Source organism: Zalophus californianus, chromosome 17, assembly GCF_009762305.2.
Source record: "Zalophus californianus isolate mZalCal1 chromosome 17, mZalCal1.pri.v2, whole genome shotgun sequence".
In the NCBI taxonomy this organism is placed as follows: Eukaryota; Metazoa; Chordata; class Mammalia; order Carnivora; family Otariidae; genus Zalophus; species Zalophus californianus.
The window spans coordinates 468,413-495,218 of record NC_045611.1 but is presented as its reverse complement, the minus strand read 5'-3'; the positions used below and the strand labels follow the sequence as shown (position 1 = coordinate 495,218).

At 54.0% G+C, this 26,806-nt stretch overlaps 2 protein-coding genes and 1 long non-coding RNA gene across 14 annotated transcripts in view; 1 reads left to right on the top strand and 2 right to left on the bottom strand.

The window, feature by feature from the left end:
- ANKRD11 (ankyrin repeat domain 11) overlaps positions 1 to 431 on the bottom strand; it is a 191,967-nt gene extending 191,536 nt beyond the window's left edge. For 9 of the 11 annotated variants that reach the window (XM_027619873.1, XM_027619875.1, XM_027619871.1 and 6 more), the window contains exon 1: positions 157 to 430. The gene's annotated coding sequence lies outside the window, so the exon portion shown is untranslated. Of the gene's footprint in view, positions 1 to 156 lie in introns of all 11 variants that reach the window. The other 2 variants (XM_027619878.2, XM_027619877.2) reach the window with 2 other exon arrangements.
- Positions 432 to 6,115: 5,684 nt separating this feature from the next.
- Positions 6,116 to 12,007, bottom strand: LOC113935357. Its single transcript, XR_003524028.1, has 4 exons — positions 11,882 to 12,007; positions 10,149 to 10,336; positions 9,504 to 9,782; positions 6,116 to 8,153 (listed from the first exon to the last, which is right to left on the bottom strand). It is a non-coding gene; the product is annotated as an uncharacterized LOC113935357 (long non-coding RNA).
- A 2,683-nt stretch (positions 12,008 to 14,690) lies between these two features.
- Positions 14,691 to 26,806, top strand: part of SPG7 (SPG7 matrix AAA peptidase subunit, paraplegin) — a 32,014-nt gene continuing 19,898 nt past the window's right edge. For both annotated transcript variants that reach the window (XM_027617239.2, XM_027617237.2), the window contains exons 1-6: positions 14,691 to 14,906; positions 16,256 to 16,358; positions 17,566 to 17,655; positions 22,635 to 22,876; positions 24,986 to 25,125; positions 26,171 to 26,273. In XM_027617239.2, coding sequence (XP_027473040.1) covers positions 14,724 to 14,906; positions 16,256 to 16,358; positions 17,566 to 17,655; positions 22,635 to 22,876; positions 24,986 to 25,125; positions 26,171 to 26,273 — 861 coding nt within the window. In that variant the 5' untranslated portion in view covers positions 14,691 to 14,723. The remainder of the gene's footprint in view (positions 14,907 to 16,255; positions 16,359 to 17,565; positions 17,656 to 22,634; positions 22,877 to 24,985; positions 25,126 to 26,170; positions 26,274 to 26,806) is intronic.

Here is a 26,806-nt window from a genome sequence, read left to right as displayed (position 1 = left end):
AGGCCCCCCGGAGCCCCATGTCGGCCCCTCAGGCCCCTGGGCCCACCGGCGCCCGTCGTGCTGCTCCGCCCGGAGGGGAGGCCTGCAGGCCTCAAGGCGGCCCCCACGCCCCGGCGCCCGCCCCGACCCCCCGCCCCGGCCCGCGGTGGCTCTCACCGGCTCCCGGCTGCACAGCTCCGCGGGCTCAGCGGCGGCGCGCGGGCGAGGCCATGCAGCCCCGGCCCGTCTCCCGGCCCGAGCGGGAAGGCGGCGGTGGCGGCGGCGGAGGCGGGCTCCGAGCGCCGGCGAAGCGGCGAGGCCGGCGGGAGGCGAGCCCGCCCCTCGGGCGCGGCCAGGCTCGGGCGGCGCCGCGGCGGCGCGGGCGCTCACTGAGGGGACGTCGGGCCGCGCGCTCGGCGGCGGCGCCTCCCCGCCTGGGGCCCTCGCTCCATCGCGCTCCGGCTCGGCGGCCTCTGGCTCCGGGACCCGGCGGCGGCTGCGGCGGGCGCCGGCCGCATGAGACGCCGCCGCCCATTGGCCCGCCGTATCCGCCTCCGCCATTGGCCCGCTGCGGCCGGGCACAGGGCTGCGCACGTCACGGCGTCGGGGAGGAAGTACGCCGGCGGGGGTGAAGGGGCGGCGGCGAGAGGGACAGCTGCGGTGACAGGCCTGGGGCGGGACTAGAAGGACGTCCCGGAACGGATTGGTCTAGATCGCGCGTCTGGGCGCATGGCACGCTAGGGTGACGAGCAGCTGGATTGGCTGCTTTCTTCGCGGAGGGGCGGGTCTTTTGCTCTCAGACGTGACGATTGGTCTTTCCAAATGCCGGAAGCGACGAGGGAGACGATCGAAAGCCAGGGTCTGGCGTCCCCTGAGCTGGGGCGAGGTGTCGGCCGTACGGCCGCATCGCCCACGCCGGGGTCCCGGAGCCCGGTCCCCGGAACTGGACCGCCGCCCGCCGCCCGCCGCCCGCGCCCGCCTGGAGCCGGCCTGAGGAGGACAGGCGGCGCGCCCTCGTGCGGGCGGACCGCGGCCGGGGCCCACCCGCGCTGTGATTCCGCCGGGGCGCCGCGGGCGGGGCGTCTTAGCGCCCGCGCCCCCTCCGTTCGTTGCGGGGAGCGCGGGCAGCGTGGCGCGCAGCCCGTGGCAGCGGGCAGCCCTGCGGCCTACCCCGGGCAGCCAGACTTTGCCAGTCACCTCCCTGGGTGAGCGGGGCACCGGAGCGTGCAGCCAGCGCGTGGAGTGATGACCCGAGGGTCCCCGGATCCACCTGACGGGACTGCCTGTAAAATGGATAAAATGCGGGCTGCAGACCCCACGCTCGCCGGCGTAAATCTACATGGCAGGGAATGAGGAATCAGCATTTCCTGTTTGGGTCCCTGACCGGACTCATCCTTGGGAAAATTTGAAAAACACTAACCTTAGCCAATCCAATACTCTTGGCAGGGAATTTGCCTTGGAAACAGTGTGACAAGGTAGAAGCAAAGATGTTTAACAAAAACAGAACCTGTAAGTAAAAACTACGGTGGAGAAAAGAAATGCAGAGTAGAGGGAAGAATTCTGCCGTTTAACGCATCCGTGAAGAGATGTTTATTGCTATGGGCCAAACCCTAGGTCAAGCACCGGGAATTCAGTGGGAACAGAGCAGGTCTGCTCTTTGCCAGCATGGGACTTAGCATCAGGCGGGGAACACGTATGTTTATCAAGTAGCTGCACAAGGCCCTAATTACAAGCTGTTGATAAGCACTTTGAAAGAGATGAGTAAGGAGTTAGGAAAGAATATTGAGTAAAAACCAGGTCTAGTCTGGGGAGTGGCTTGCAAAAGGTTTCCATAAGGTATTACACTTGAGCTGCCGTCAGAAGGTTAAGGAACAGGTGAATAAGATAGGGGGAGAATATTCTAGGTTTGCTCTCCAATAAGAGAGCTTCTAGCCACATATGACTGGTAAGCACTGGAAATGTGGCGAATCCAAAATGATAGGTGCTGTGCATATAAAATACCAGATTTCAAAGACAGCATGAAGAAGAAAAGAATGTAAAATATCTCATAAGTACATTTTTTTGTATTTATTACACATGGATCGTATTTTGGTTTAATGGCATTAAATAAAATATGCCATGGGAACTAATTTTATCTCATTTTCTGACAATTGCTACTAGGAAATTTTTTTTCAGATTTTATTTGCTTGCTTGAGAGGGAGAGAGCATGAGTGGAGAGGGCAGTGGGAGAGGGAGAAGCAGGCTCCCCGCTGAGCAGGAAGTAGGAAGCCCGCGCGGGACTCAGTCCCAGGACCCTGAGATCATGACCTGAGCTGAAGGCAGACCCTTAACCAACTGAGCCACCCAGGCGCCCCACTACTAGGAAATTTTAAAGGACACCCTGGCTGCTTCTGTTTGACAGCCCTGGGCAAAGGGGCAACCTAACTGGTGTCCTTAAGGCAGAGGGAGGTATGCTGGCTCAAAGAGCAGCTTTCAACACATATTTAAGGCTTCGTAAGTGCCCACTGTGTTTTCAGCACTGTCCTGTATTAAATACGGGGTGATGGGGGCAGAGGAGTGGTGCTGTTTTATATAAGTTAATTGGTGAAGAACTCAGATATGATGACCTTTGAGGAGAACCACAAAGAAGCAAGGCATGATATGGGGAAGAGCACCCCAGATAGGGTGGGAAGGAGCCCCACAAGCAGAGAGCAAAGTCCAAGCAAACAAGATGAAGGAGGTGGCTGGGCAAGGGTCCTGACTTGGAGTTGGGATTTCACCCTGAGTGCAAAGGTCAGCCACTGTACGGTTGCAGGGAGATGAACCATGCATGACCTGACCTACCGTTCACGGATCGCTCGGAGATGGCCAGAGCACAGAGAAGGTGGTGTGGGGTAGCAATGCCATCCGGACTCGTTAGACAGTTGGATCTGGGATGTGTTTTGAAGACAGAATTGGCAAGATTTTGTGGGCCGTAAGAAAGAGAAAGGTCCAGGATGAAGTCAACACTGGCTGGAAGGACTCCAGGAGAGGTAGAGCTTTGGGCTGAAAAACTGGGAGTTTAGTTTTGTATAGTTAAGTCCAAGATACTTGGGCCTCCATGTGGATGACAGGTGGATGGGGGTGAGGGGGGCAACAACAGAGAGCAGAGAGGTAGCTAGGGGCAGGTGAGGCTTCACAGGCATCCGATATATATCACCTTTCACCTGCAAGTGGCATCTGCCAGTGAAGGGCTTTAATCAGGAGGCAAGGGGGCAGAGTCCAGTTTTGTTTTTGTTTTTGTTTTTTAAGATTTTATGTATTTGGGATGCCTGAGGGGCTCAGTCAGTGAAGCATCTGCCTTTGGCTCAGGGCATGATCCTGAGGTCCTGGGATTGAACCCCATATGGGGCTCCTTGCCCAGCAGGGAGCCTACTTCTCCCTCTACCTGCCACTCCCCCTGCTTGTGCTCTCTCTCACACAAATAAATGCATTAAAAAAAGATTTTATGTATTTGAGAGACAGAGTGAGTAAGAGAGAGCACAGGAGCAGCGGCAGAGGGAGAGGGAGAAGCAGGCTTCCCACTGAGCAGGGAACCAGACTCGGGACTCGATCCCAGGACCCTGGGATCATGACCTGAGCCGAAGGCAGACGCTTCACCGACAGAGCCCCCCAGGCGCCCCCAGAGTCCTGTTTAAAACAGCGTGAGGGTGAGCCCGTGATGAGAGGCCAGGTGGGAAGTGGTTGCAATAACTGCAGAGGAAAGAGAAACAGGAAGGGGGCTGGGGGGGCGGCGCGTGAAGAGACGCAGAGTGTAGGAGAGCAGGGGCAGGTGACAAACAGCATCCTCGAGCCTGGGGGGCCTGAAGGAGGCTGCCAAACAGCCAGCCGTGCCACACCTTCCCGTGTTCCCATGGAAACTGGAAATTAAATTTTCACGGGAAGTTTCAATAAAAACAATTTGTCAAACATGTGGCCAAAGAACACACATCAGGTCTATCAATTCCTTATCTCGATCCCCACAGGGTAGTTCTCCAGTGCTTTCCAGGGAAGCCTGTTTTCTTTAATGCAGTTACCTGGACCCACTGGGCGATTCTGATTCAGGAAACCAAGTTCCTGCCAAAAGCAGTTACGTTGCAGTATGTCTGTGTTCCCCTAGAACCAAAAGAAGCTAATTGTTGATTAAACATAAGCCATATGTGGCTCCAGAGAACTCTAGTGCCCAGGTGATGCTGGATGCCCTCCCAGAGAATCAGTGTGTCCTACTTTGATTTGCTCCTGAGCCAAGGTCCTTGAAGGGACTCTCCACACTCCCCTGGACAGCCCCCTTCTGCTGTGGCCTGGGACAGTGATGGGGCATCATTGGGGCTCTTCACTCCCTTGCAGAATTCCAGAGGTTACTGCTGAAAGGGAGGCGGCCCAGCCACCTTGCTTTCTTTCTACTTCCTTTTCTTTCTTTTTTTTTTTTTTTTAAGATTCTATTTATTTATTTGACAGAGAGAGAGACAGTGAGAGAGGGAACATAAGCAGGGGGAGTGGGAGAGGGAGAAGCAGGCTTCCCGCTGAGCAGGGAGCCCGATGCGGGGCTCGATCCCAGGACCCCGGACCATGACCTGAGCCAAAAGCAGATGCTTAACAACTGAGGTACCCAGGCTCCCCTCTACTTTTCTATACAAGTGGCAGAAGTGGCCAGAGCAGGCCCACATTCTGACAACTTCCTCTCTGTCTCTTACCTCATCACCATGGGGTAAGAACTGTCATCTGGGTTTGGGCCAAGCCAGCCCACCCTCAGCCCTGTGGTCAACCTCAGCTCACCAGCATTCTTAGCATTAGAATTTGGAACACAAGCTGGCTTCACAATAAATTATTGCATGCTTTGCTGTCCAGTTACCATAGCTTTGTGATGCATCGCCCTCTGAAACCTCAAGGGAAGGAGGAACTGTGGTATAAAGCAAGATTCAGATGTTCCTGGGACCCCTCACCCAAAACTACCAAAACCACCCCATAATTTTTAACACTCTTCACCCAGTACATTTTCTGTAGCCTACCAGGTTGTTTCGTAAAGGTCTTATCTATTTTCTTTAATAAAGCATGTATGCATTCATGGGAGTGGGGGGAGGGGCAGAGGAAGAGAATCCCCAGGCTGACTCTCCACTGAGCGCAGAGCCCACCTGGACTGATCCCACCACCCGTGAGGTCACAACCTGAGCAGAAACCAAGAGTCCCTCACTCAACCGAGCCCCCCAAGCGCCCCTAGCCTATCAGTTTTTATGTAATTTTAAAAATCTAAATATACGAACTATTCTTTTCTTCAATCAGTTTCTCACAAATCCAACTAGAAAGGTTGAGAGTAAAAAAATAAATCTTCCTAAGCCTTTTTTCTAGTGAGGGTGTCATAATATTGCATAATGTGTTTTATGTAATGAATGTCAGCTTGCGGAAAGCAAGGCGCTTACTCAGCTGGGAGATGGATTGTGTTCTCATTCAACATATGCCGGGGTGTGCAGGACAGTGTCACAGCAGGGGCAGAACACAACTCTCTCACACACTTTCATGGCCCGGACGGGGCTGAAAGGGCCGTCCTGCGGTTCTGCAGCTGGTATCCGACATCCCAGAAGCTTTGCTGGGAGGCCGTGGTCTGTCAATGGCAGACACCCATCTGCAGCCCCTCTCCTGGGTTGGGGAAGGAGTCACGGACTTACCGCCACAGAGGCTTTGCTCTTTGCAGTCCCTGGAAAGGAGCCCCTGGGAATACAGCTGAGCTTTCCTGAGACAGCAGGCCTCTGGCCCGTGCCAGCCCTGGGAGTAACCCCAGTGCTTACTACCCAGGATGGTCGATTCGGAACCTTTCACGAATGCTGAATCCAGTGAAGATTTAATAATAAATTCTCCAAACTGTCGCCAGAGACTGCAAGATGTCTTTAGCCAAAGAGAGGCTCACAAAGTATAATCTTGAATCCAATCTGAATTTCCTTTTTTAAGGTTTTTTGTTTTTTTGTTTTTTTAGTAATTTCTACACCCAAGATGGGGCTCGAACTTACAACCCTGATATCAAGAGTCACATGCTCTTCCGACTGAGCCAGCCAGGTGCCCCTATGTTCCCTTTTTAAACTAATAAAACTCACATAGCTTTTTCTTTTTAAGATTTATTTGTTTCAGAAAGAGAGAGAGAGAGAGAGAGTGCACCAGCAGGGGGAGGGACAGAGGGAAAGAGAATCCTGAAGCAGACTCCCCGCTGAGCTGGGAGCCCTACCCGCCCTGGGGGCTCAATCCCCAAACCAGGATCATGACCTGAGCCAATATCAAGAGTTGGACACTTAACTGAGTGAGCCACCCAGGTGCCCCAAAGTCACATATCTTTGATAAAAATCATTTTAATGACATTAGAATTGCCATGATTGAGACCATAGTTTCACCAAGTGTGGTCCAGGAACCCTGGGGGCCCCCCAAAACCCTTTGTGGGGGTCAGCAAAGGTCCGGCAGTTTGGAGAAATGGCATGGCCGCAGGCTACTGACAAAGGTAAGTGTTCTCAAGAAGGCGATACAGGGCCCGGGGGTCTGGAAGATTGAGTTAGATGTCTCTAGACTGTTGGAAGGTGTACAACTTAACAAGGGAGAAAGAAGTGGTCCCGTTCAGCAGGAATGTGCAGAGTGTGGGGAAACGGTGGAAAGCAGTGGCCCAGACACAGAGGCAGCCGGCCTGAGCAGCTTGGGAGCTCACGGACGGCCCCTGGAACTGTCCTGCGCGCCATTTACGCATCCACCTGGTGGGGAGAAGCAGAGACCTTTGGAGATGGGTTTGCTGTGGGGGATAGCCTGGCCCAAGCCACAGGAACCCGGATGTCAGTCCCTCAGCTCTTTCCTGGAGCTCACGCTCTCTGCTTCACCACCTCTGGGCAGAGGCCGTGCTTTATGGGCACACATACCTTTCAAAACACAAGACACAGTACTGGGGACAGCAGTGATGCTCGGGATTATAGAAATTAGTAAATTGTGTCACTGAAACTCAGCTTTGCAACTTTAAAAAGTATTCAGAAGTTAAAAGGATAGATGTCATCTGAGTGAAATAAAGGAATGCTCCCGGGTTTCAGTGTTGAATATTGCGAGGCACCTTCCAGCGACCCTGCGCACAGCACCCACAGCATCCAGGGAGGCCGGCTTCTCGTGCCTGCGTACGCCAGACCTCCCAGACAAGTGCTTTAGTCCCTCCCTCCTGCCCAGAGAAGGATTGTAAACATAGTCTATGGGCTCTGTTTCATTTTGTTTATTCTGTTTATGAAACTGTAACCTCATGTAGGATTGCCTAGGGCCCAAGTCACAAATAAACTGTCAAACAAAATAAACATAAAACAGCAGGGACAGAGATGTGGCCAAACCCATATCGCATGCTCCGATTTGAGGCCAGTATAAAGTCGAAATACCCTCCCCTCTCCAGATAATCTCCGACTTAACCTGATCAGCTCTGACACCTCCTCCCACCAGGGCTGGCCCTGAATTCCAGAAACAGATCCTCAGATCCTCTGGGGAAAATGGCTAAGTGGACCACAGGGAGGTCCTGGCGCCTCACCTCGATCTGCTGGTGTGTGTGTGTAGCCAGTGATCTGTGGGGGGAGGGGGCTTAAGTGAGCCCTGGCTCAAATTCTTTGTAGAGGCAGCCACCTTGTCCCCTGTCAAATCAACCTGTAAATTATGGTGAAAAGGACCAGTGCCTGAAACCGGTCCTCTTACACCTGCACCTGGTGGAGCCTGGCGGGGTGCTCAGCCTTCATCGGGTTGAGGGCAGTCGTGTGCTGCTGACCCCGTGATCAGCCGGCCACCAAGATCAACATGAAGCCACCACAGGCTGCCCTGGGCCTCTGGGAAGCCTCAGCCTGTCCCACGCGCCCAAGCGCACCTTCCTGTTTGGGCTGTTGCAAGCCCTGCCCTCCCCTGCCCCAGTCTGGCCAAAAGGACGCTGTAGCACAGACGAGTCCGTCTGTAGCTCAAAATCCTCCACAGGCTCCTCCACCTAGAGCACGAAGGCAGGGTGCTCACCGTGGTGGTGGAGCCCAGCCTGCACACTCGCTCTCTTCCACCCTGCTCAGGCTTTGCTTGCCCTCCGTACCACGTGCTTTGCTGCTCTGGTTGACTCGTTTCTCGTTGGAATGGAAGCTCATTGAGGACAAGCGTTTGTTCACTGCTGTGTCCCCAGCTCCTAGGACACGGCCACAGAGTGTCTGTGAAGGGAAATGCCATTTTATCCCATAAAAATCGACTTTTTTCTCCAGTTCTTTCACTTTCTGCAACTGTTTGAGGGCCTCTCACCATTTCTGCAACTGTGTGAATCCCCCCAAAAACGCACCGTCAGAAACTATCCCCACCTGCCCCTTTCACCGCTCCCCCCCTTTTTCCATCATCTTTACTCTGGGACCGTAACAGCTCTGGGGGTCTTTCCCCAACCTTTTGGATCTGTCCTCCCTTCTTTTGACCTCTTTTTGTTCTGCGTTGCAAAACATCCAGGAGTGAGCTAGCAATCTCTGAGAACAGGGAGTTGGAAGTTCTGAGTGAACAAAAGCAAGGTTTTCTTTAGCAGGCTGGTAGAAAAGGCAGGGATGTCTGGGAACACTTGCTTGTCACTGTGTCTTGTTCCTATTACGCTGTGGCTGTCCAAATTCAATGTGGTTCATGGAATTTCTACAGAAGTACGTCCATCATTGATTTGCTGAAGAGCCATAATAGTCATAGACCTCTAGGATCTAGGACCGGCCAGCTGGTGAATACTCTGTGCCTTCACTGAAGGACACAGAGACCTTCAGGAGGACAGTGTGTCCTGTCCAACCCCGAGAAATGGGGCCACTCTGCTGATGATTGCTGGCTGTGGATTACAGAGTGGAGATACAGCTAATCCGGTCACTGTCTACACCCCAGAAGCGAGCAAGCAGAGGATCCTGTTGGCTACACAGCACATTGAACTGAAAGCTGTCGGGCGCCTGGGTGGCTCAGATGGTTAAGCGTCTGCCTTCAGCTCGGGTCGTGATCCCGGGGTCCTGGGATCGAGTCCCACATCGGGCTCCCTGCTCCTTGGGAGCCTGCTTCTCCCTCTGCTTCTCTCTCTCTCTCTGTCTCTCATGAATAAATAAATAAAATTTAAAAAAAAAAGAAAAAAAAAATGAAAGCTGTCTGGGGGACCATATACAAAAAGTGAACGCCTTCTTCCTTCAAATATCTTATCGTTCACCTAACAAGTAACCCCTGGGGCCAGGAAGATAGCAAGCCAGTAACTTCCAGAAATAGGCTGTAAACGACATCCAGACATGGCCCCTTTTTTCTGGTAGCTGATCCCAGACAAGGCTTCTGAGCTCACACTGAGGGGTTAAGGAGGGACCCCAGTGCTCTGGCCGGTGACGACTCCCCCGTAGCTACCGAACCTGGACAGGCAAACCCCAGCTTGGACCAACAAAAACCCAAAAACCCAATGTAAACTTGCATCTAAAGAAAGGGGTCGGCTCATGATGAGGAATGAAGTGGGGGTTCCCACCTGCCACGACCAGATCCAGGGACACAAACCAGGTTGTCCCAAGCCTCACCTGCAGCTTTTGCTTCTCTATCTGTGAGCCAACTTCTCTGCAGCCGTGGTTGGCTCTCTCCACATGGTGGGAAAGGGGCCAACAGCATACGCAATCCATCCTTCTATTCCATGACCCCAAAGGCGAAGTCCCTTCTTCACCTTCAAACAGAAGCTCTGAGGAAGGACCTCATAGGCTGACTTTCTGCTCCTGGACCAATCATTGTTGGGGTGAATGCAGCACTACCAAGGCCTGGGGTCATGTGACCAGGGGGAGTCAGGATCCAAGGGTTGGGTTTTGCTGAGCAGAGGTGAACAAGAGACATCTTCTGTAATCAACACTGTGGTCAGCAGCCTCCAAGGAGACCCTCGATGACCCCTGCCCCTAGTATTCACACTCTTGGGCCGTCCCTGCCAAATGGGACCATGTCATGTGAGCAGCCCCACGGAGACGCCATGTGGTGAGGAGCTGAGCTCCTGCCAACAGCCAGGCAAAGGCATCACCTTGGAAACCCAGCCTCTAGCACCAGGAAAGCTTCAAATGACCGCAGCCCTGGCCAACGACCGGACCGCACCCTTGTGGAAGACTGAGCCTGAGCCACCTGGTCAACTACACCCAGCTTCCCGATCCTCAGAAAACTGTGTGACACAACGAACATTGGTTTACCTTGTCAAGTGTTGGGGTCGTTTGTTCCGTATCAATGGATAGCGGATATGATCAACAGTACAGATTAGATGAATGAACTTGGCGTGTGCTCTCCAGAGCTCTGGGAGTTAACGGAATTTGGAGAGGAAGCAGCCCCTGCACTTTCGGGGTGCCCCCTGGACATCGGTCCAAAATCTCACACCCAGCATCTTGAGAAACAGAGGTTACAGACAGTCATACACACATTTCTGTACAGGTTTTTGCTAGTAGAAATGACTTTTTATCCTTTCAAGAACAAAATCAGTGATTATAAAATCCCATACATATGATGACTAAAACCCAGCTAAAAAGCGATGAGAAGAAATCATTCCTTTTTTTTCTTCTTTTTTAAGATTTTATTTGACAGGGAGACAGTGAGAGAGGGAACACAAGCAGGGGGAGTGGGAGAGGGAGAAGCAGGCTTTCCCTGGAGCAGGGAGCCCGACACGGGGCTCGATCCAGGACCCTGGGATCATGACCTGAGCCAAAGGCAGACACTTAACAACTGAACCACCCAGGCGGCCCGAAGAAGAAATAATTTCCTAAGAAACATCTCTAGTTCAGAAACAAAATTTACCAAAACTCAAAGAAATGAGTAAGTTTATTCTGACGTTCTACAAGGGAGTGTATCTTATAGAAGACATCCTAAGATTAGCCAAATACGTCATTGTGGAGCAGGCCATTCCAAGCTGTGAGACTTAGCCTCTGAGGAGGAGCTCAGCAATATGATTATGGGAGCAGCAATCACAGTGATCAACTGCCCAAGGGCTTCAAAGGTCAGGGTTAAGTGTAGAAGCAACCGTGCTTAAAAAAAGAAAAAAAGTTTAAAAGTTTAGTTGCGGGGCACCTGGGTGGCTCAGTCATTAAGCGTCTGCCTTCAGCTCAGGTCATGGTCCCAGGGTCCTGGGATCGAGCCCCGTATCGGGCTCCCTGCTCAGCGGGGAGCCTGCTTCTCCCTCTCCCACTCCCCCTGCTTGTGTTCCCTCTCTCGCTGGGTCTCTCTGTCAAATAAATAAATAAAATCTTTAAAAAAATAAATAAATAAAAGTTTAGTTGCTGCCAACCTGCCCAACTTGGGAAGAAGCAAATAATTACTTGCTCTGATATGAGTAAGGAAACCTAAATATGAAAACCAAAAATGGCCCCAAAGATCAACTCCTGTCTCAACTGCTAACACGTCATTCCTATTTCACAGACCAGGAGGACTTACCGGGAGCAGTGTGCCTGCACCAGGAACTTGAGAGCCCAGGATGCCCACCACCCAAGGAACGAGGGAGGAGTCCCAGGGTGGGAGTGGACAGATGTCTCCTCTTCTCCCCCCCTCCTTCCCACAGCTTGGGCTCCTGAGGAGCGCTTAGCTCACACATACACCCGCTATCAGGGTGTGAATGCAGAGAGACCTAAGACATGCCCTGACTCACACCGGACGGAGTTCACCCGGAGATCGCCTCAGATGGTTATGGGAAGCCACGCTGAACCGTCCTGATGTACACAGAGTTCAGAGAGCCGAGGAAGGACAAATGAGTAAGCAGAAGTTAAGAAGCACAGAAAGAATAAAGCTAGCCAGTGATGGAAGGCCTGAGGGCTGAGGAAGTTCCAGTGAGCCAGCTCTCCTAGGCCTCATCTTTCTAGGGTCCAGGTCATGGGCACCTGAATGCTTAAACCAGAGCCCTAGTGTCCAGGGGGCACTGAAGCTGGGCGGGGTTCAGAGTCACCTGAGGCCCTGGACACAGCCAACCTCCAAAGCAGCTGTCAAATGCATTTGAATAGGGGCACCTGGGTGGTTCAGTCGGCATCTGCCTTCAGCTCAGGTCCTGGTCCCAGGGTCCTGGGATCGAGCCTGGCGTCGGGCTCCCTGCTCAGCGGGAAGCCTGCTTCTCCCTCTCCCTCTGCCTGCCGCTCTGCCCACTTGTGCTGTCAAGTGAAGAAATAAAATCTTCAAAAAAAAAAACAAAACACATTTGAAGAAATGCACTGATAATGTGTTCCCCCACAATCTCATTTGCCTCGACATCCCAGGAATAAACTCCTAGATATAAATGACTTCCAGCTTCGTGGGCTGTTCTCACGTACTTTTATTGTATTTTATCGTTACGACAACCCCGTGGGAAACCCAGGGCTGCTATTAGCCTCACTTTGCAGATAATTATTATCCCCATTTTAATGATGAGAAAATTGAGGCTTGGAGAAGGCAGCAACTTGCTCAAGGTCACAGTCTGAGGACAGAAGCCAGTGTTCTTCTGCCAGAGGTTGGCCCTTTGCCATCACCCTGCACTGCTTCCCACCGAAGTGCCAGGCAGTCAGACCACAGTAACAATTTTAGTTCAAGCAGTATTAGTATGAGCGTATCTTACACTCTTCCCAAACATGTTCACGTTTCTTAGAGGCTTTGAGTCACGAATCCCCTGGAGTGGATGATGAGGGAACAGGGATGAGGGTGGAGGGCCTGCCTGGTCACTTCCCATCAGGGCACATTGCACAAGCGTTGGTAAGGTGCAAGAAACCACTCTCTCGGAAGTTACAGTCACAGGACTGGTCTGGGCAGAGTGAGAGCAGGATAGAGCGAGCTGGAGAAGGGAAGGCAGTAAGTAGGTGGGGCAATTTATTTTTTATTTTTTATTTTTTACTTGTATGTCAGAGAAAGAGAGAGCACAAGCAGGGAGAGCAGCAGGCAGAGGGAGAAGCAGGCTCCCCACTCAGCGGGGAGCCCGACGTGGGACTCGATCCCAGGACCCTGGGACCATGACCCGAGCGGAAGGCAGCCGCTTAACCGACGGGGCCACCCAGGCGCCCCTGGGTGGGGCAATTTAACCAGCGAAAGAAGGAAGGGCGGTTGGGGGGGCTGGGGAGGAAGGACTGATGGTGAAGGAAGGTGGCAGGAGGAGAGGAGAAGCAAAGGAAAGGAAGTGAGCTCAGTTGTGTGAACCACCGGCAGCCCTGGGCCTAGGGGCTGCTCTCTCCACAAACCAACCACAAATAAGAACGAACCTCTGCAGAAGCACCAGCTGCTGGAGGGCTGAGCACCCGTCATCAGGACACTGAGCTTAAAAACCGTCCCTACACCTTCCTAGTTTCAGCAGTGAGGCAGGGGAAGGGTTCACACGCCGCGTTACTTTTATAATACCTAAGGAATAATGGAGGAGAGTGCGGGCCCAGAAACCAGTCAGAACAGCTCTGAGACCGTGCCATCCATCACTTCTCAGCCCGGTTGCTTTTAATTTTTGAGTCTGTTTCCTCGTCTGTAAAACAGACAGAAGAGTACCTCAGAGTTGTGAATATAAGGTATCTGATACGGGGGCACGTGGGTGGCTCAGTCGGCTAACAGCCAGCCTTGGGCTCTGTCCCGATCCCAGGGCCCTGGGATGGAGCTGTCAGGCTCCCTGCTCGGCGGGGAGTCTGCTGCTCCGTCTCTCCCCACCACCCCCCTGCTCATGCTCTCTCTCAAGTAAATAAAATATTTAAAAAAGAGAGTGACTGATACGGACCAGGCACCAGTTAGCACCAGGATCGCTTGTAGGGGTTCGTGGACGACAGAGAGGTGCACGTTACCACACGGACCCACCTGGTCTGATTTTTCTACTAAACGAGCCGAAAGCTCGAGCAGTCTCAAAGCTGAGCGCTCAAGCGCTGGAAAAGAGGTGGACCGGCAGGAGCAGCGGCGGCCAGGGGCAGGGGGCTGGCTGGGCGCAGGGACAGTCTCCTGGGCCACGATCCCGACGACCGGCGCTGGGGACGACTTCTGACATCGTCGTGCCCCCAGCAGAAAAGAACCGGTTAACATGTTTAACTATCCGAAATGAAACCCCCGCAGGAGGAGGGTTCGGCCTGCGCCAGGGCGCGCGGCCACCCTCCCTCCTCTGAAGCATGAACCAAGGGCAAGACCCTGCGGCCAGGGGCGCCTGGGTGGCTCAGTCGTTAAGCGTCTGCCTTCGGCTCGGGTCACGCTCCCGGGGTCCTGGGATCGAGCCCTGCGTCGGGCTCCCTGCTCGGGAAGCCTGCTTCTCCCTCTCCCGCTCCCCCTGCTTCTGTTCCCTCTCTCGCTGTGTCTCTCTCTGTCAAATAAATAAATAAAATCTTAAAAAAAAAAAAAAAAGGACGCTGCGGCCAGGAGACGGGCAGCCGGGCCAGGGTCCCGGGTGGGGCTGGAGGCTGAGGCCGTGCGGTCGGGGACGGATCCGGGTTGGGATTCTGCGTCGGGGTCCGGGTCCGGGTCCCGGGTGGGGGTGGGGGTCGGGGTCCCGGGTCCGAGCGCCAGCTCTCCGGGCACGGTTCCCTCGGGCTCTCGCGCTCCGCCCCGCAACCTCGCGCCCGGGCGGCCCTCTCCAGCAGCGACGCCCCCGAACGGCGTGGCCGCAGCACGCAGCCCGGCGCGGAGTCCCGGTTCCCTCCCTCCCGGGCTCCCCTCGCGGCGCTCCGCCCCGGGTGGCACCTAATCAAGCGCTAGGGCACGCCGGGACGGCCGCAGCGCAGCGGGCGCGGGGACCCAGCTCTGCCAGCCTCGACCGCGCAGGCGCCCCCCGGGCGGTCCGACCGCGCAGGCGCCGCTTCCGGGCCAACATGGCGGCCGCGTTGCTGCTGCTGCGCGCCCTCCGCCCGGGCCGGGCCGCGGGGTCCGGGCCACTGCGGGGCCCCTGCTCGGGCTGGAGCCTAGGCCTCTCCCTCGGGGCCGGAAGGAGGTGCCGGCACTTCGTCCACAGGCCTGCGATCCGGCTCCTGGGGGCCGGAGGCCACGCCAAGCAGGTACCCGCCGACCCCGGGCCGGGCCCCGCCCATTCCAAGCCCTGACCCGCGGCGGCCCCCTTTTCCACCTCCCCACCCCTCGGCGGGCGCCTCCCATCCCCGGGCGGGCTCCGCCCATTCCTCCCCGACCGCGCCCCATCCCCGGGCCCCCCTCCCCGGCGGACCCCGAGCGAGAGCGGCGCGGTCGGGTGCGGGGACCCCCGTTCGTGCGGAGAGGCCGCCCGGGCAGCGCTGGAGGAGACTCCGCACGGGTCCCAGCCTGCATTTTTCCAGCCCTTTTTTGGTGTATTGATATTTTCTGCTTGTGTGGTTGCCTTCCTGGCGTCTTGGGTGCCTGGCCCAGTCGGTGGGGCATGCGACGAGATCCTGGGCTGTGAGTTCGAGCCCCACCCATGTGGGCTGTAGAGCTTACTTAAAAATAAAATCTTTAAAAATATATTTTAAGGGCCGCCTCGGTGGCTCCTATCCCGGCGTCCTGGGACCGAGCCCCGAGTCGGGCTCCCTGCTCAGTGGGGGAGCCTGCTTCTCCCGGGTGGCTCTCGGTGGTCGGTGAAGCATCTGCCTTCGGCTCAGGTCGTGATCCCGGGGTCCTGGGATCAAGTCCGGCGTCGGGCTCCTTGCTCAGTGGGGAGTCTGCTTCTCTCTCTCCCACTCTGTTCCCTCTCTCGCTCTCCCTTTCTCTCTGTCTCAAATAAGTAAATTTTTTAAAAAAGTTTTATATTTTTAGAAGATTTTATTATTTTTTTAATTTATTTGAGAAAGAGAGCGAGATATCACAGAGGTAGAGAGAGAAGCTGACCTGCAGCTGAGCAGGGAGCTGGATGCGGGACTGATCCCAGGACCCCGGGATCATGACCTGATCCGAAGGCAGACGCTTCACCTACTGAGCCACCCAGGCGCTCCCCACAAAACAGTTTTAAAAATTGAACCCAGTAAGAGTTTCATGGAGAACTGTTTCACAATTGGCTCACGTGGATCAGACCTCATGAAGATGAGCTCCACGCGGTACTTGGCCGTTGCTCCAAGGGGGGTGACGGTTTTGTGTGGGCGAAGTACCGTGTGGCTGTATCTTATCTGTATCCTGTAGCTTCAGGTGTTAATGGCCCCGAACTGACTGAGCACTGTCCAGTGAAGGTGTGCTCCAGGCTCTGCTTAGGTTAACTATCCAGAAAACAAAGACCCCAAATCCTGCTGCCATTTTGGCTGGTGTTTCCCTCCAGTCCTCTCTTAGGGGCTCAACACGCACATTTTAGGTCATAATTTGTTCCTGTTGTTCTACTTTACCATAGCTTGAGGACCAGTGTGAATTACAATACTGGCTGTCCTCTGTATTTTTTGTTTCTTTTCAGAGTTTGCAGCTGTGCCTGCGAACCCCAACCGTTGAAGGGTTCAGTGGATTGTTGTTGAAACAGCATCTAGTCCAGAATCCAGTCAGACTCTGGAAACTCTTAGGTGTGTATCTTGTGGAACACAGGTAGTAGGCACATCCTGTGACATCTGTAAATAAATCGGATAAAGCTGCTGGTTTGACACTGACAGCGAAAGGAAATCACTCAGAGGACTTTGGCTTCTGTCTATTGTGAGCCCTTATATGCTCTAAAGTGCAGTTTACGGACAGACAGACTGAATAAGGTCTGAACAGGCCACGTGTGCTTACCTGAGTCGTCCCCCCTCCCCCTTTTTAAAAAAATCTGATGTATGGCAGTAATTGGGCTGCTTACAAGGTTTTCCATATTCTCTAGCCAGCTGCAAGAACATCCAGTAGGGATCTTCAGAATGGCTCTGTATGTTTTATATCCAGAAGGTGACTACAAACAGCCCACAAGTAATTTATGTTTAACAACAGTTTTATCATTCAGTGAGACACCATGACATCCTCAAGAGAGATCTTAGGTCAAAGGACTTAGGACCTCCAGGATTGACAATGTGATCTTACGTCCTCCTTCTGTCCAGTTGGAACCGGGAAAAGTGGAATCTCCCAACTCCTAAAGGCCGTTATGTGGCTTGGTGCCCACGTGTGGTCAGCGCGTGCTCACCTCCTGTGTGTGTTTCCCCACCTAAGTGTACACATGTGCCCGGTGGCACATGCCTCACTCTCCAGACAGCCTGATCCCGTGTCCAGGGGCCATCAAGGTAGTCTCACTTGTGGTTCTGTTAACCTTGTGAAGAAAGGCACAGCTGTCATGGTTGGTGAGACTCTCTTTCCTCTCCTTTTAAACATTAATTCAGTTAGACGGTGGACAGGACCCGTGCCTTTTGTGGGAGGGGTGTTGTGTCTTGGTGATGGTGGCCCCTGGGTTGCTGTTGATGCATGTGTCAGAGCCACCGTGTTGCTCCTTAGTTTAAATTAGTTTAGAGTGACTGTGATTATTGAAGGGGTTGTTTTCCAACAAGCTCATGAGACTTCCTCAGTATACATTCGTAAGGAAGTTTTATTCCCTTGTATTGCTGATTTGAATTACAAAGATACTCTGTAAGTTGAAGTTATTATTCTATAATTAGCAGCTACTGTACTAAGAATGATCATCCCAAACTTCTAAATCTTACGAATGTAGGTTTCAGATGGCTTCTGTTTTGGTTTGGTTACTGAAGAACCTACTCTTCTGAGCGCTTCTCTGTAGGGGCAGATCTTGTTCAACATGTTCCCTATTCCTTGCAGGTGGCAGTTACTATTTTAACACCTCCAGGATGAAGCAGAAGACGAAGGACAATGATAAATCTAAGGGGAGGACCCCTGAAGATGATGAAGGTATATCTATTTGACTTTCTTAAATAATGGCTGCTTTGGTTGTCTGCACATGTGTGTTCTGGTCTCAGCAACAGGAAACCTGTCTTAAAAGTAGCATGAGTCCAGGGGTGGCTGCGTGGCTCAGTCGGTTAAGTGTCCAGCTCTTGGTTTCGGCTCAGGTCATGATCTCAGGGTCGTGAGATCGAGCCCTGCATCAGGCTCCACACTCACCGGGGAGTCTACTTGAGATTCTCTCTCCCTCTGTGCCCCCACTCTCTCAAATTAAATAAATAAGTCTTTAAAAAAAAAAAGAAAGAAAAGTTAAAAGCAAACGTAGGGTGCACCTAGGCCCCTGTGTCTCCCTTACTGTGAGCACACCTACCCCCAGTCTTTAATGTGATTACTGGATCTTTTCCTTGCCTGTCCTTTAGAGGTGCTTCCAACAGCTCGTGGGTGCCCTGTCCTGTCCAGACATCTGAAGGCAGGCAGAATTATAGTCCTCTGCGTGCAAAGGGTGAACCTCCGATCTGCCTTCAACTCAAGTGTTCTGGGGTGGGGGGGAAGGCACTTGGTCGGACCCACCCCACACAGGCTCCTGAGGATGTGTAGACTTGAGAAGCAGCCCCCAGAGGAGAGGTTGGTATGGTGCGTGGCCTCAAGGAAGAAGTGAGACACATCGCTGTCCTGTGTGAGTGACCACTGTGTACTCCAGTTCACAACAGCCTCACTTGCAAGTCTTGAGTCTCATCTGTAGAATTAGGATTCTGATCAGGCAAAGGGTGAGGGCAATAAAAAGGTCAGTTTAAACTGAATTGACTCTAAGGTAAAAGCTGGCTCCTTGGAGCTAATGAGAATGGAAATTGCTAACCCACTGCAACAACTGGAGTGTGCTGAGCACTGTACTAAGTGATTCATATGTCTTCTCCATTAATTCTGTCCTCATAATTACCCTGTTACGGTCCCCTGTCCTGTGAGGAGTCTCCAGAAGGGCACACAGGTGGAGAGATGGTTGTCTTGCCAAGGAACTGCCTCGAACTTAGGTGCTGATTTTGTTGTCCTTTACTTATTTTTATTTATTATTTATTTATTTATTTGAGAGAGAGCATGACCATGGGGGGGCGGGGCTGGGGGAGGAGGGGCAGGGGGAGAGGGAAAAGCAGACTCCACGCTCATCAGGGAGCCTGACAATGTGGGACTCGATCCCAGGACCCCAGGATCATGACCCTGAGCCAGAGGCAGACACTTAACCAACGGAGCCACCCAGGTGCCCCTATTTTTTATTATTATTTTTAAAGTAATCTTTCTGCCCAATGTGGGGCTCGAACTCACAACCCTGAGAGTTGCACACTCCACCGACTGATCCAGCCAGGTGCCCCCAGCTTCAGGCTCTTTTGGAATAGGTCTTAACTCCTGGAAACCAGTAGCCATTGCTTGGGTTCGGTTTAGATATTCCTGGTTTCAGGCTTCATGGGGCATCCCTTTGGGCAGTCACTCATTTCTTTTGCTGACAGAGCTCCTGGGGAACTTGGCTCTTCCTCAGAAGGCTTCTGGGTTAAAAGGTTTTCAGGGGTGGAGGATGAGGATTTGGTTCATCCGAAAATCTACAGGATTTTGAAAAACAAACATCAGTGAGGCTGATAGTGGCAGATATTAAAATGTGAGTTAACGTGTTGGTCCAGTGATAGGTAGGAAGTGTAATGGAACAAAATAGAAAATCCAGAGGCAGAGTCTGGTTTATCTAAGAATTCATACATAACTGCAGTGGCATTTCACGCAGTAGCAGAAGGGAAGCTTGTGTACGAAATGGTGTGGAATAGTTGCTGTTACTTGGAGAGAGACTATTTCACATGTTCCAAAATAAATCCTGCATGGATGAAGTCATTAAATCTAAAAAGCAAAGGATGAAAGAATCAGAAAGAACCTTGGGGGAAAATTTCATATCTCAAAATCGTAACTGAAGACAGCGGTAACGATGAAGGGTTTCCAGTAAAGGAAGAGGTGGTGGGCAGCGAGCGTGCTGGCAGCCTGCCCGGCGCGCGGGGTCCCAGCCATTGTGGCGCAAGGGACAGCAGAGGCAGAAGGAGGAGTCTCCCCGCTTCTGTCCCTCGCTCTGTCCAGCAGCCACACGCGTCCAGGGTGTCTGCAGCCTCTGCCCTCTTTGTGCGATTGCTTTGTAGTTGGTAGTGTAAGTTAGTTGAGAAGATGGGTTGAAGCTCGTGTCTGCTGAATTTTCATGAGAGGGTAACGACTTGCTTGACCAGAGTGTTTTCCTCTCTGTGAGAACGTGCCGTGGGTCTCCCTGGTTCTGCTGCGCGCTGGTGAGGGTCTGGCTCGCTGGGAGCGCCCACACTCTGCACGCAGTGGGCACAGCCCGGGTCTCACCCGCAGGGTCTCGCCCGCAGGGCTGGCGGCAGTCTTGAATGAAGAGCCAGTCCCGGAAGCTTGCGTGCCACGTGGTTCCCATTTAGAGCCCATTCTCCAGAGACACGGCCACAGGGGTGGCGAACAGTGTTGGCAGGGCCTAGGAGCTGGGCAGCCCCCGCAGGGACGAAGTCCTGTGTGTCTTCACTGGCGGAAAAGTGCACGAAACTAAGACCAAGGGCACATGTCAGTAGGGGCGGTCTGAATAAGGCCGGGGGGCTGCGCCGCTGTCCGGGATTGTAAAAAGTTACTGCTGGAAGCAACTGGGCAGAGGATAGTTTTGTGTTACTACCTAGGATTACATGTGAATCTACAGTATCACATAATAAAAGTGTAGCTAAAAAAGCAGTTGCTGGAGTCTCCAGACCACTTTGGTGCTAGTTGCTTCTTGTTCCTGAGGTTGAGGATGCGCCGTGAGTGTTCTCTGGAGTTGCCGTCTCCATCTGGGGTGGGCCCAGCGCCAGCTGACTGTTGGAAAGAACTGGACTGTCACTGCAAGCCTCATAAGCTTCTCGCCACAGTGCCCGCGTTCAGGGTTAGTGAGAATAAGTTCTTCCAGAAGGACTTCCGGACAGAAAACCTGGGGCAGCTCTGGAAGCTGTCTCCCTGAAACTCTGCCGTTGTCGGTCACTGACCTGTGTGTAGGTGGCTGATGCAGGGCGCCCTGGCAGTGATGGACGCCACCCCTCTGAAGAGGGATTTTGGCACCAGAGTTTCCGGGGGGGGGGGGTCTGTCCAGTGGTGGACAGTCGGGTGGCCAGGAGGCAGCAGTGTTTCCCGGGCTTAGCCCTCGGCTCTCCGTGAGCCTGTCGTTAGCGTCAGGAGCCAAAATAAATGTGAGAGCTGCCAGGAGCACTGCGCCCGAGGGCAGCCTTCACAGATGCAGTTGGATGCAGCCGCAGGGAGGCGCAGCGGAGGAAGGGGTCCTTGAGGAACAGACTGATGAAAGGCCATTTTCCAGTTAGACTCTCAGGGTCAGATTTTGTTTCATGTCTCAGACCTCACACATCTTACTTTCACGGAGCCAGTCCTCTGTCTCACACCCACACCTTCCCCTTTTGTCTTTCTCAGACTGGCCCTCATAATTTCATACCTGACCAACACTACAGATACGTGGGGTTTTCCTTTGTTTTCAAAAGATTTTATTTTTGGGGCGCCTGGGTGGCTCAGTCGTTAAGCATCTGCCTTCAGCTCAGGTCATGGTCCCAGGGTCCTGGGATCGAGCCCCGCATCACGCTCCCTGCTCGGCGGGAAGCCTGCTTCTCCCTCTCCCACTCCCCCTGCTTGTGTGCTCGTTCTCTCTCCCTCTCTGTCAAATAAATAAAAGTCTTAAAAAAAAAAATGCCTTTCAGTTCCTCTAAACGGATGGCCAGAGAGGAGGGTTGTGTGTCTGTGGATGGTACGCTTGCAAGCAGAGCAGAGGGAAGTGGGTAGACACGGAGATCCAGCTGCGCTCCTGTCTCTGGAGAAAGGACCACACGTGCACGTGCAGCTTGGGCTGAGCCCTATGCCCGTGCGGGGCCCTCCGTGCTCTCCCCCCGAGTGGATGCTGTGTTTGTGCGGGAGAAGTAAATGGTGGAAGCTTTGGTTGCTCAGATTGGTCGGGGCCGTCTTGGGCCGGACTGGAGAAGGACGGTACATGCACTTCTCAAAAGGCATCGTTAACGACGGGCCCGGTAAAGTCTGGATGGAGTGTCGGGAGGATGGGTCGTACCGCACAGGTGAGGGCTGCACTGTAGTCCGGGCCTTCTGGTTTGGAAATGGAGATGCCAGATGCTTCTAAGGACTGGCGGGTGGGCCACCGAGGAGACACAGCATCATGGAAATGCGGTGTGGAGACTGCCCTTCGTCCCCGGCGGGGGAGGGGCTTATCTGACCGGCTGGTTTGGGAGGAAGACTGTGGCCTGGCCGTGGGTGGCTGTGAGCAGGACTCTCTCCCGTCCGTGCTGTGGGCCTGAGGGAGGCGACTCCTGCTGTCTCCTGGTCCTCCCGCTGTGCTTACTCTTCCTTCCCTCCCGGAGCCTCCCCGTGGTGGCCGTGCTGGGAGCTGCTTCTCGCAGTTCCTTATGCTGTGTGCTGATGGCCTCCCGTGTCACCTCCCCGGTGTCCATGCGCCCCAAGGTCAGGGGCTGAGTCTTGTGTCTTTTTGTCCCCCAAGAACTGGGCACAGTGCAGTCTGTATCCTAATAATGTGATTATTTATCTGATGGTTTGGATAAAGAGTTGGTTGCTGGGAACATTCTTGAATTAAGTGGTTCCCCCCCATATGTCGAGGACAGGTGGCTGTTGGAGAGGGGAGGGCAGATGGTGGTAAAAGGTGTTTCTTTGTTATTAATGGGTTGCATGTGTGCCACACGCATCAGGTGTGACCGTATGACGTCAGGGGTCGAATGTGCCTCCGGTGGAGGGCTTACCACAGAGATACAGCACATGCAGGTGCCGGGAAGCTTCTGACCGTAAAACTGGCTTTGTGCTCTGGGTAGACGTGACCTCGGTGAGTGCAGTGTTGGCGGCCTTGACTGGCGTGTGATGAGTATCTCTCCTGTGTCTGTCGCTCCCCCTGGTCACCCTGCCTGCAGAGGAGAGGAGACGCAAGGAGAGAGAGGACCAGATGTACCGCGAGCGGCTGCGCACCTTGTTTGTCATCGCCGTGATCATGAGCCTGCTGAACGCGCTCAGCACCAGCGGGGGCAGCATTTCCTGGAACGACTTTGTGCACGAGATGCTGGCCAAGGGCGAGGTGCAGCGCGTGCAGGTGGTGCCTGAGAGCGACGTGGTGGAGGTCTACCTGCACCCTGGAGCTGTGGTGTTCGGGCGGCCTGTGAGTGAGGGCGGAGCCCCTTTCCCTTCGTCCCCACTGCCCTGAGCCGGGCTTAATGTGCTTGAATTGGGGACAGGAGCTGGGGGGCCTGCAGCGGCGGGGTCCTGAGGTCCCGCCCTGTGGATCTGGTCCTGGCTGCGGGTTAGCACCCAGGGCAGTGTGGGCAGCTGCTGGTGAGTCGAGGGGATTCCTGGGGGCCCCAGGGCAGGAAACTGTGTGCTCTGTGAGGGTGGCTGAGAGTTGGGGTCGGGCAAGGGCCTGCTCACCTCCCCACCTCAGGTGCCCCCAGGAGGGAGCCCAGTGTGCTCACCAGAGGAGGGGCCCGGAGGGTGGGATTTGGTCCCAGGGAGAGGGCTGGGCATTGGAGGTGGGGGGGTCCCAGAAGCTGACTCTGAATACCTGCTGTGGAAGCAGTCACCATCCCCCCCACCCCATAAGCACAGCACCGGCAGGCCCAGGAGAGGTAGCGACATGAGACTATTTTCCAAACCACTTCCCTGATCCTGTGCCCTGGTCATCTCTAGACTGACGTTAAGAGCTATTTTATTAGTATTTTATTTTATTTTATTATTTTTTTAAGTAGGCTCCACCAGCGTGGAGTCCAATGCAGGGCTTCAACTCACGACCCTGAGTTCAAGACCTGACCTGAGATCAAGAATTGGACGCTTAACCCACTGAGCCACCGAGGCTCCCTTTATTAGTACTTTCAATCCAGGATCACATCAAGGACTAGGAATTATATTTAGTTGTCATGTTTCTTTAGTCTCCTTTCCATTTTTCGTTAGAGGTTTGGGTGGTGGAGACACTGGACCAGGTAAAATGCTGGGAGACAGGTGTCCAGTGTGGACACACTCTGCTTATGGGGAGCACAGGTGGACTCCTGGCCATAGCACTGGGCCCCTCATGATAGCATCAGGGGTGCACCCCAGCCCCTGCCCGGGTTCTGGATTGGGCTGAGTGCCAAGCACTGTGTTTACAGTTGGTTGTTGGTTTACAAGAGCTTGTAATTTAGTTGGGGTGACAGGCTCCTCCTGGTCCTGCATACCGCGTGAGCTGGGTGACCTTGCAGAAGCCCAGGCGGTCAGAGGCGTGGGAGTTGAATTGGCCTCTGGAATCACATTTTGCTTTTGGCTTCTGGCAGAGAAAGAAGGTCATTGCCACATGTTTCCATTCTATTCACCTGGCTGGGCAGGTGCTTGAGTGACAGAGGCGTGGATGAAGTCCAGATCAGACATTCGGGGTCTGTTAGGTTAATCCAGCAACTGAGGCCCCTGGGCATTCCGACGCAGATGACGATCAGTGTGTCATGGCTGGTGGGTGCCCCTAGCTGCCTCTCCCATCTGGCCCTGTGACCCCGTGACATGCAGCCTGGCCGGCCGCTCATTCCACACAGAATCTTCTGAGGCTCTCAGCGCCAGGGGAGAGTCTGGTTGCTCCATGTAGATTCCACAGTGCGTTTAGAAGCTGTGCTTGGAACAGCTTCATTCTAGAAAGCATTTGGACCAGGCCCTTAGGAGAATGATGTGGGGCTGGAAGGCTGCCGTCCAGGCCGGTGGAGATCAGGATGGCCCCTCAGTGGGTGGCTCAGGTCAGCTCACAGAGCAGGGATTTGGGGACCCAGCATGGACTTCTGGCTTGCTCTGGAGCCTCCTCTCAGGGAAGCCTGTACCCCTGGAGGACACTGCACCTGCGCACAATCCCTGAGCCTCTTCTCTAGCCGGGAGAGGTTTACTGAGAAGAGAGAAATCCACTTAGCTGAGTTTCACATTCAGCCAGTGGTGAAGCACCAGACCTGTGTTCTTGCCTTAGCGAGTCGCCTGCATCCCGGCAAACATCTCGTGTCTGTGGTGTGTCTCTGTGTTCTGCACACACAGCTGAGGCTGGGTGGTGAGTTTAAAGCCTAAAGCACACCCTCTGTTTTCTTAAATGTTCCTGTTAGTGAAAGTAGAGCAAGCACATGTATGGAAGTTTGTTGTAACTGGGATCTGGACGTGGTTTCTGAATGGTAGATGGACGTTCAGCTCCAGAGCACCGCGGGGTGTGGGTGCGTGTCTCACGGCTGTCCTCAGCCTGCGTGTCACCTGCACTGTCTCTGCTCTCTGCCCCCAGCGGCTGGCCTTGATGTACCGGATGCAGGTGGCGAACATCGACAGGTTTGAGGAGAAGCTCCGAGCTGCTGAAGACGCCCTGAGTATTGAGGTCAAGGACAGGATCCCGGTTTCCTATAAGCGGACGGGATTCTTTGGAAAGTATGTTGGTCATTTTTTGGCTCCTGACCTAAACCAGGCTTGGCTTTGTAATGTGATAACAAGCCACCATCTCACACTGGCCTTGCCTCCAGTAAAGCTGCCCCCATGTGGGAGGGCGAGTAAGCATGCAAGCCAGTGACCACGCGTGGGGATGGGCATCGTGGGCCTGGTGGAGCGACTTTCACTTTCCTTAGTTGTTGGTTCAGTGCGTTGTGAGGCTGCCGTCTTGGACAAACAGGAAAATGGAACAGAGAGGGCAGAGCAGGGACGTCCAGTAGAAGTTCTTGCTTCCTTGTGGCAGGTGGAAATGGGGACCCTGTTGGGCCTGTGGGACCTGCATCTCCTTAGCGGGAGCACATGAACTTGCAGGGTCCCGGGGGGTTTCATGGCACACTGGGACACCAGTGGCTGGGACTCGTGTCTGGGGAGGTTCACTTGTGGACACGTGCCCACGCTGAGAGGACGCGGGATGCCAGTGACGGCAGGCACTCCTGAGAGGTAGCCGTTCTCTCCTGAGGGTGCAGGCCTCCAAGGCTGAGGGGCCGTGGGCAATGGCGGGAGGTATGGCTGGAGCCCTGGGGTTTACTCTGTACTGCTCTGCTCCCTTGCTGAGCAGGGAGCCCGATGCGGGGCTCGAAGCCAGGACCCCGGGATCATGACCTGAGCCGAAGGCCGATGCTTAACCACTGAGCCACCCAGGTGCCCCTGATGGCCTACTTTTGAAAACAAAATATATCACACATGAAAATCTGTTCTTTTGGGCATTACCAAGAGGCTCTCGATGACCCGGTCAGTGTGCGGTGTCCGCGTTCTGGCTTCGCACTGTGGAGAGCTGCTGTATCCGGCGTTTACACGCTCCGCGGGACGGCCTGGGGAGGGTCTCACAGGAGGAGAGGTGGACGAGGAAACCCATTTCCACAACCATCTGCTCTGCACGCTGGTCTCAGAGTGGGGGTTGCTCTCGTCGTCTGTGAAGTGACCGTGGCCCCTGACATGAGGCGTGTCTGTGCGCTGCCTGCCCATAACTGCCCCTCTCTCCTGCTAGTGCCCTCTACGCCTTGGGGATGACCGCCGTGGGCCTGGCCATCCTGTGGTATGTGTTCCGTCTGGCTGGAATGACAGGAAGGGAAGGCGGACTCAGTGCTTTTGTAAGTTATGAACATCCCATCTCATCGAACCCATGGTCTGGGGTTTGTGCTCGTGCTTGCGGAACACGCTTCATGTAAATCGCAGTGAACGTTCACCTGTCACAGAGGCCAGCCTGGAGTCGTGGCCGGGGCGGTTCCTCTTTCTTTCTGCTTGGCCCCTATCCCTTGACTCTCTCCCTGACTCTCCCCCTGACTTGTGAGGCAGCTGAGCCAAGCAGGTGTGTAGGCCAGTTTATTCTACAGTTTTTCAGGAGCTGGGCATGACTTATTTTTTGGTTTCTCCTACTAGCTAAGACACTGAGAAATTTTTAAAGGTTGTCTTTATGTTTTTATTTTAATTTTTTTAAAGATTTTTTTTTAAAGTAACCTTTGCACGCAATGGAGGGCTTGAACTCAGGACCCCAAGATCAAGCATCACATGCTCTACCGACTGAGGCAGCCAGGCGCCCCAAACCTTAATACACTTTAAAAGCATTCTCCTGGGGCGCCTGGCTGGCTCAGTCAAAAGAATGTGCAATGCTTGATTTCAGGGT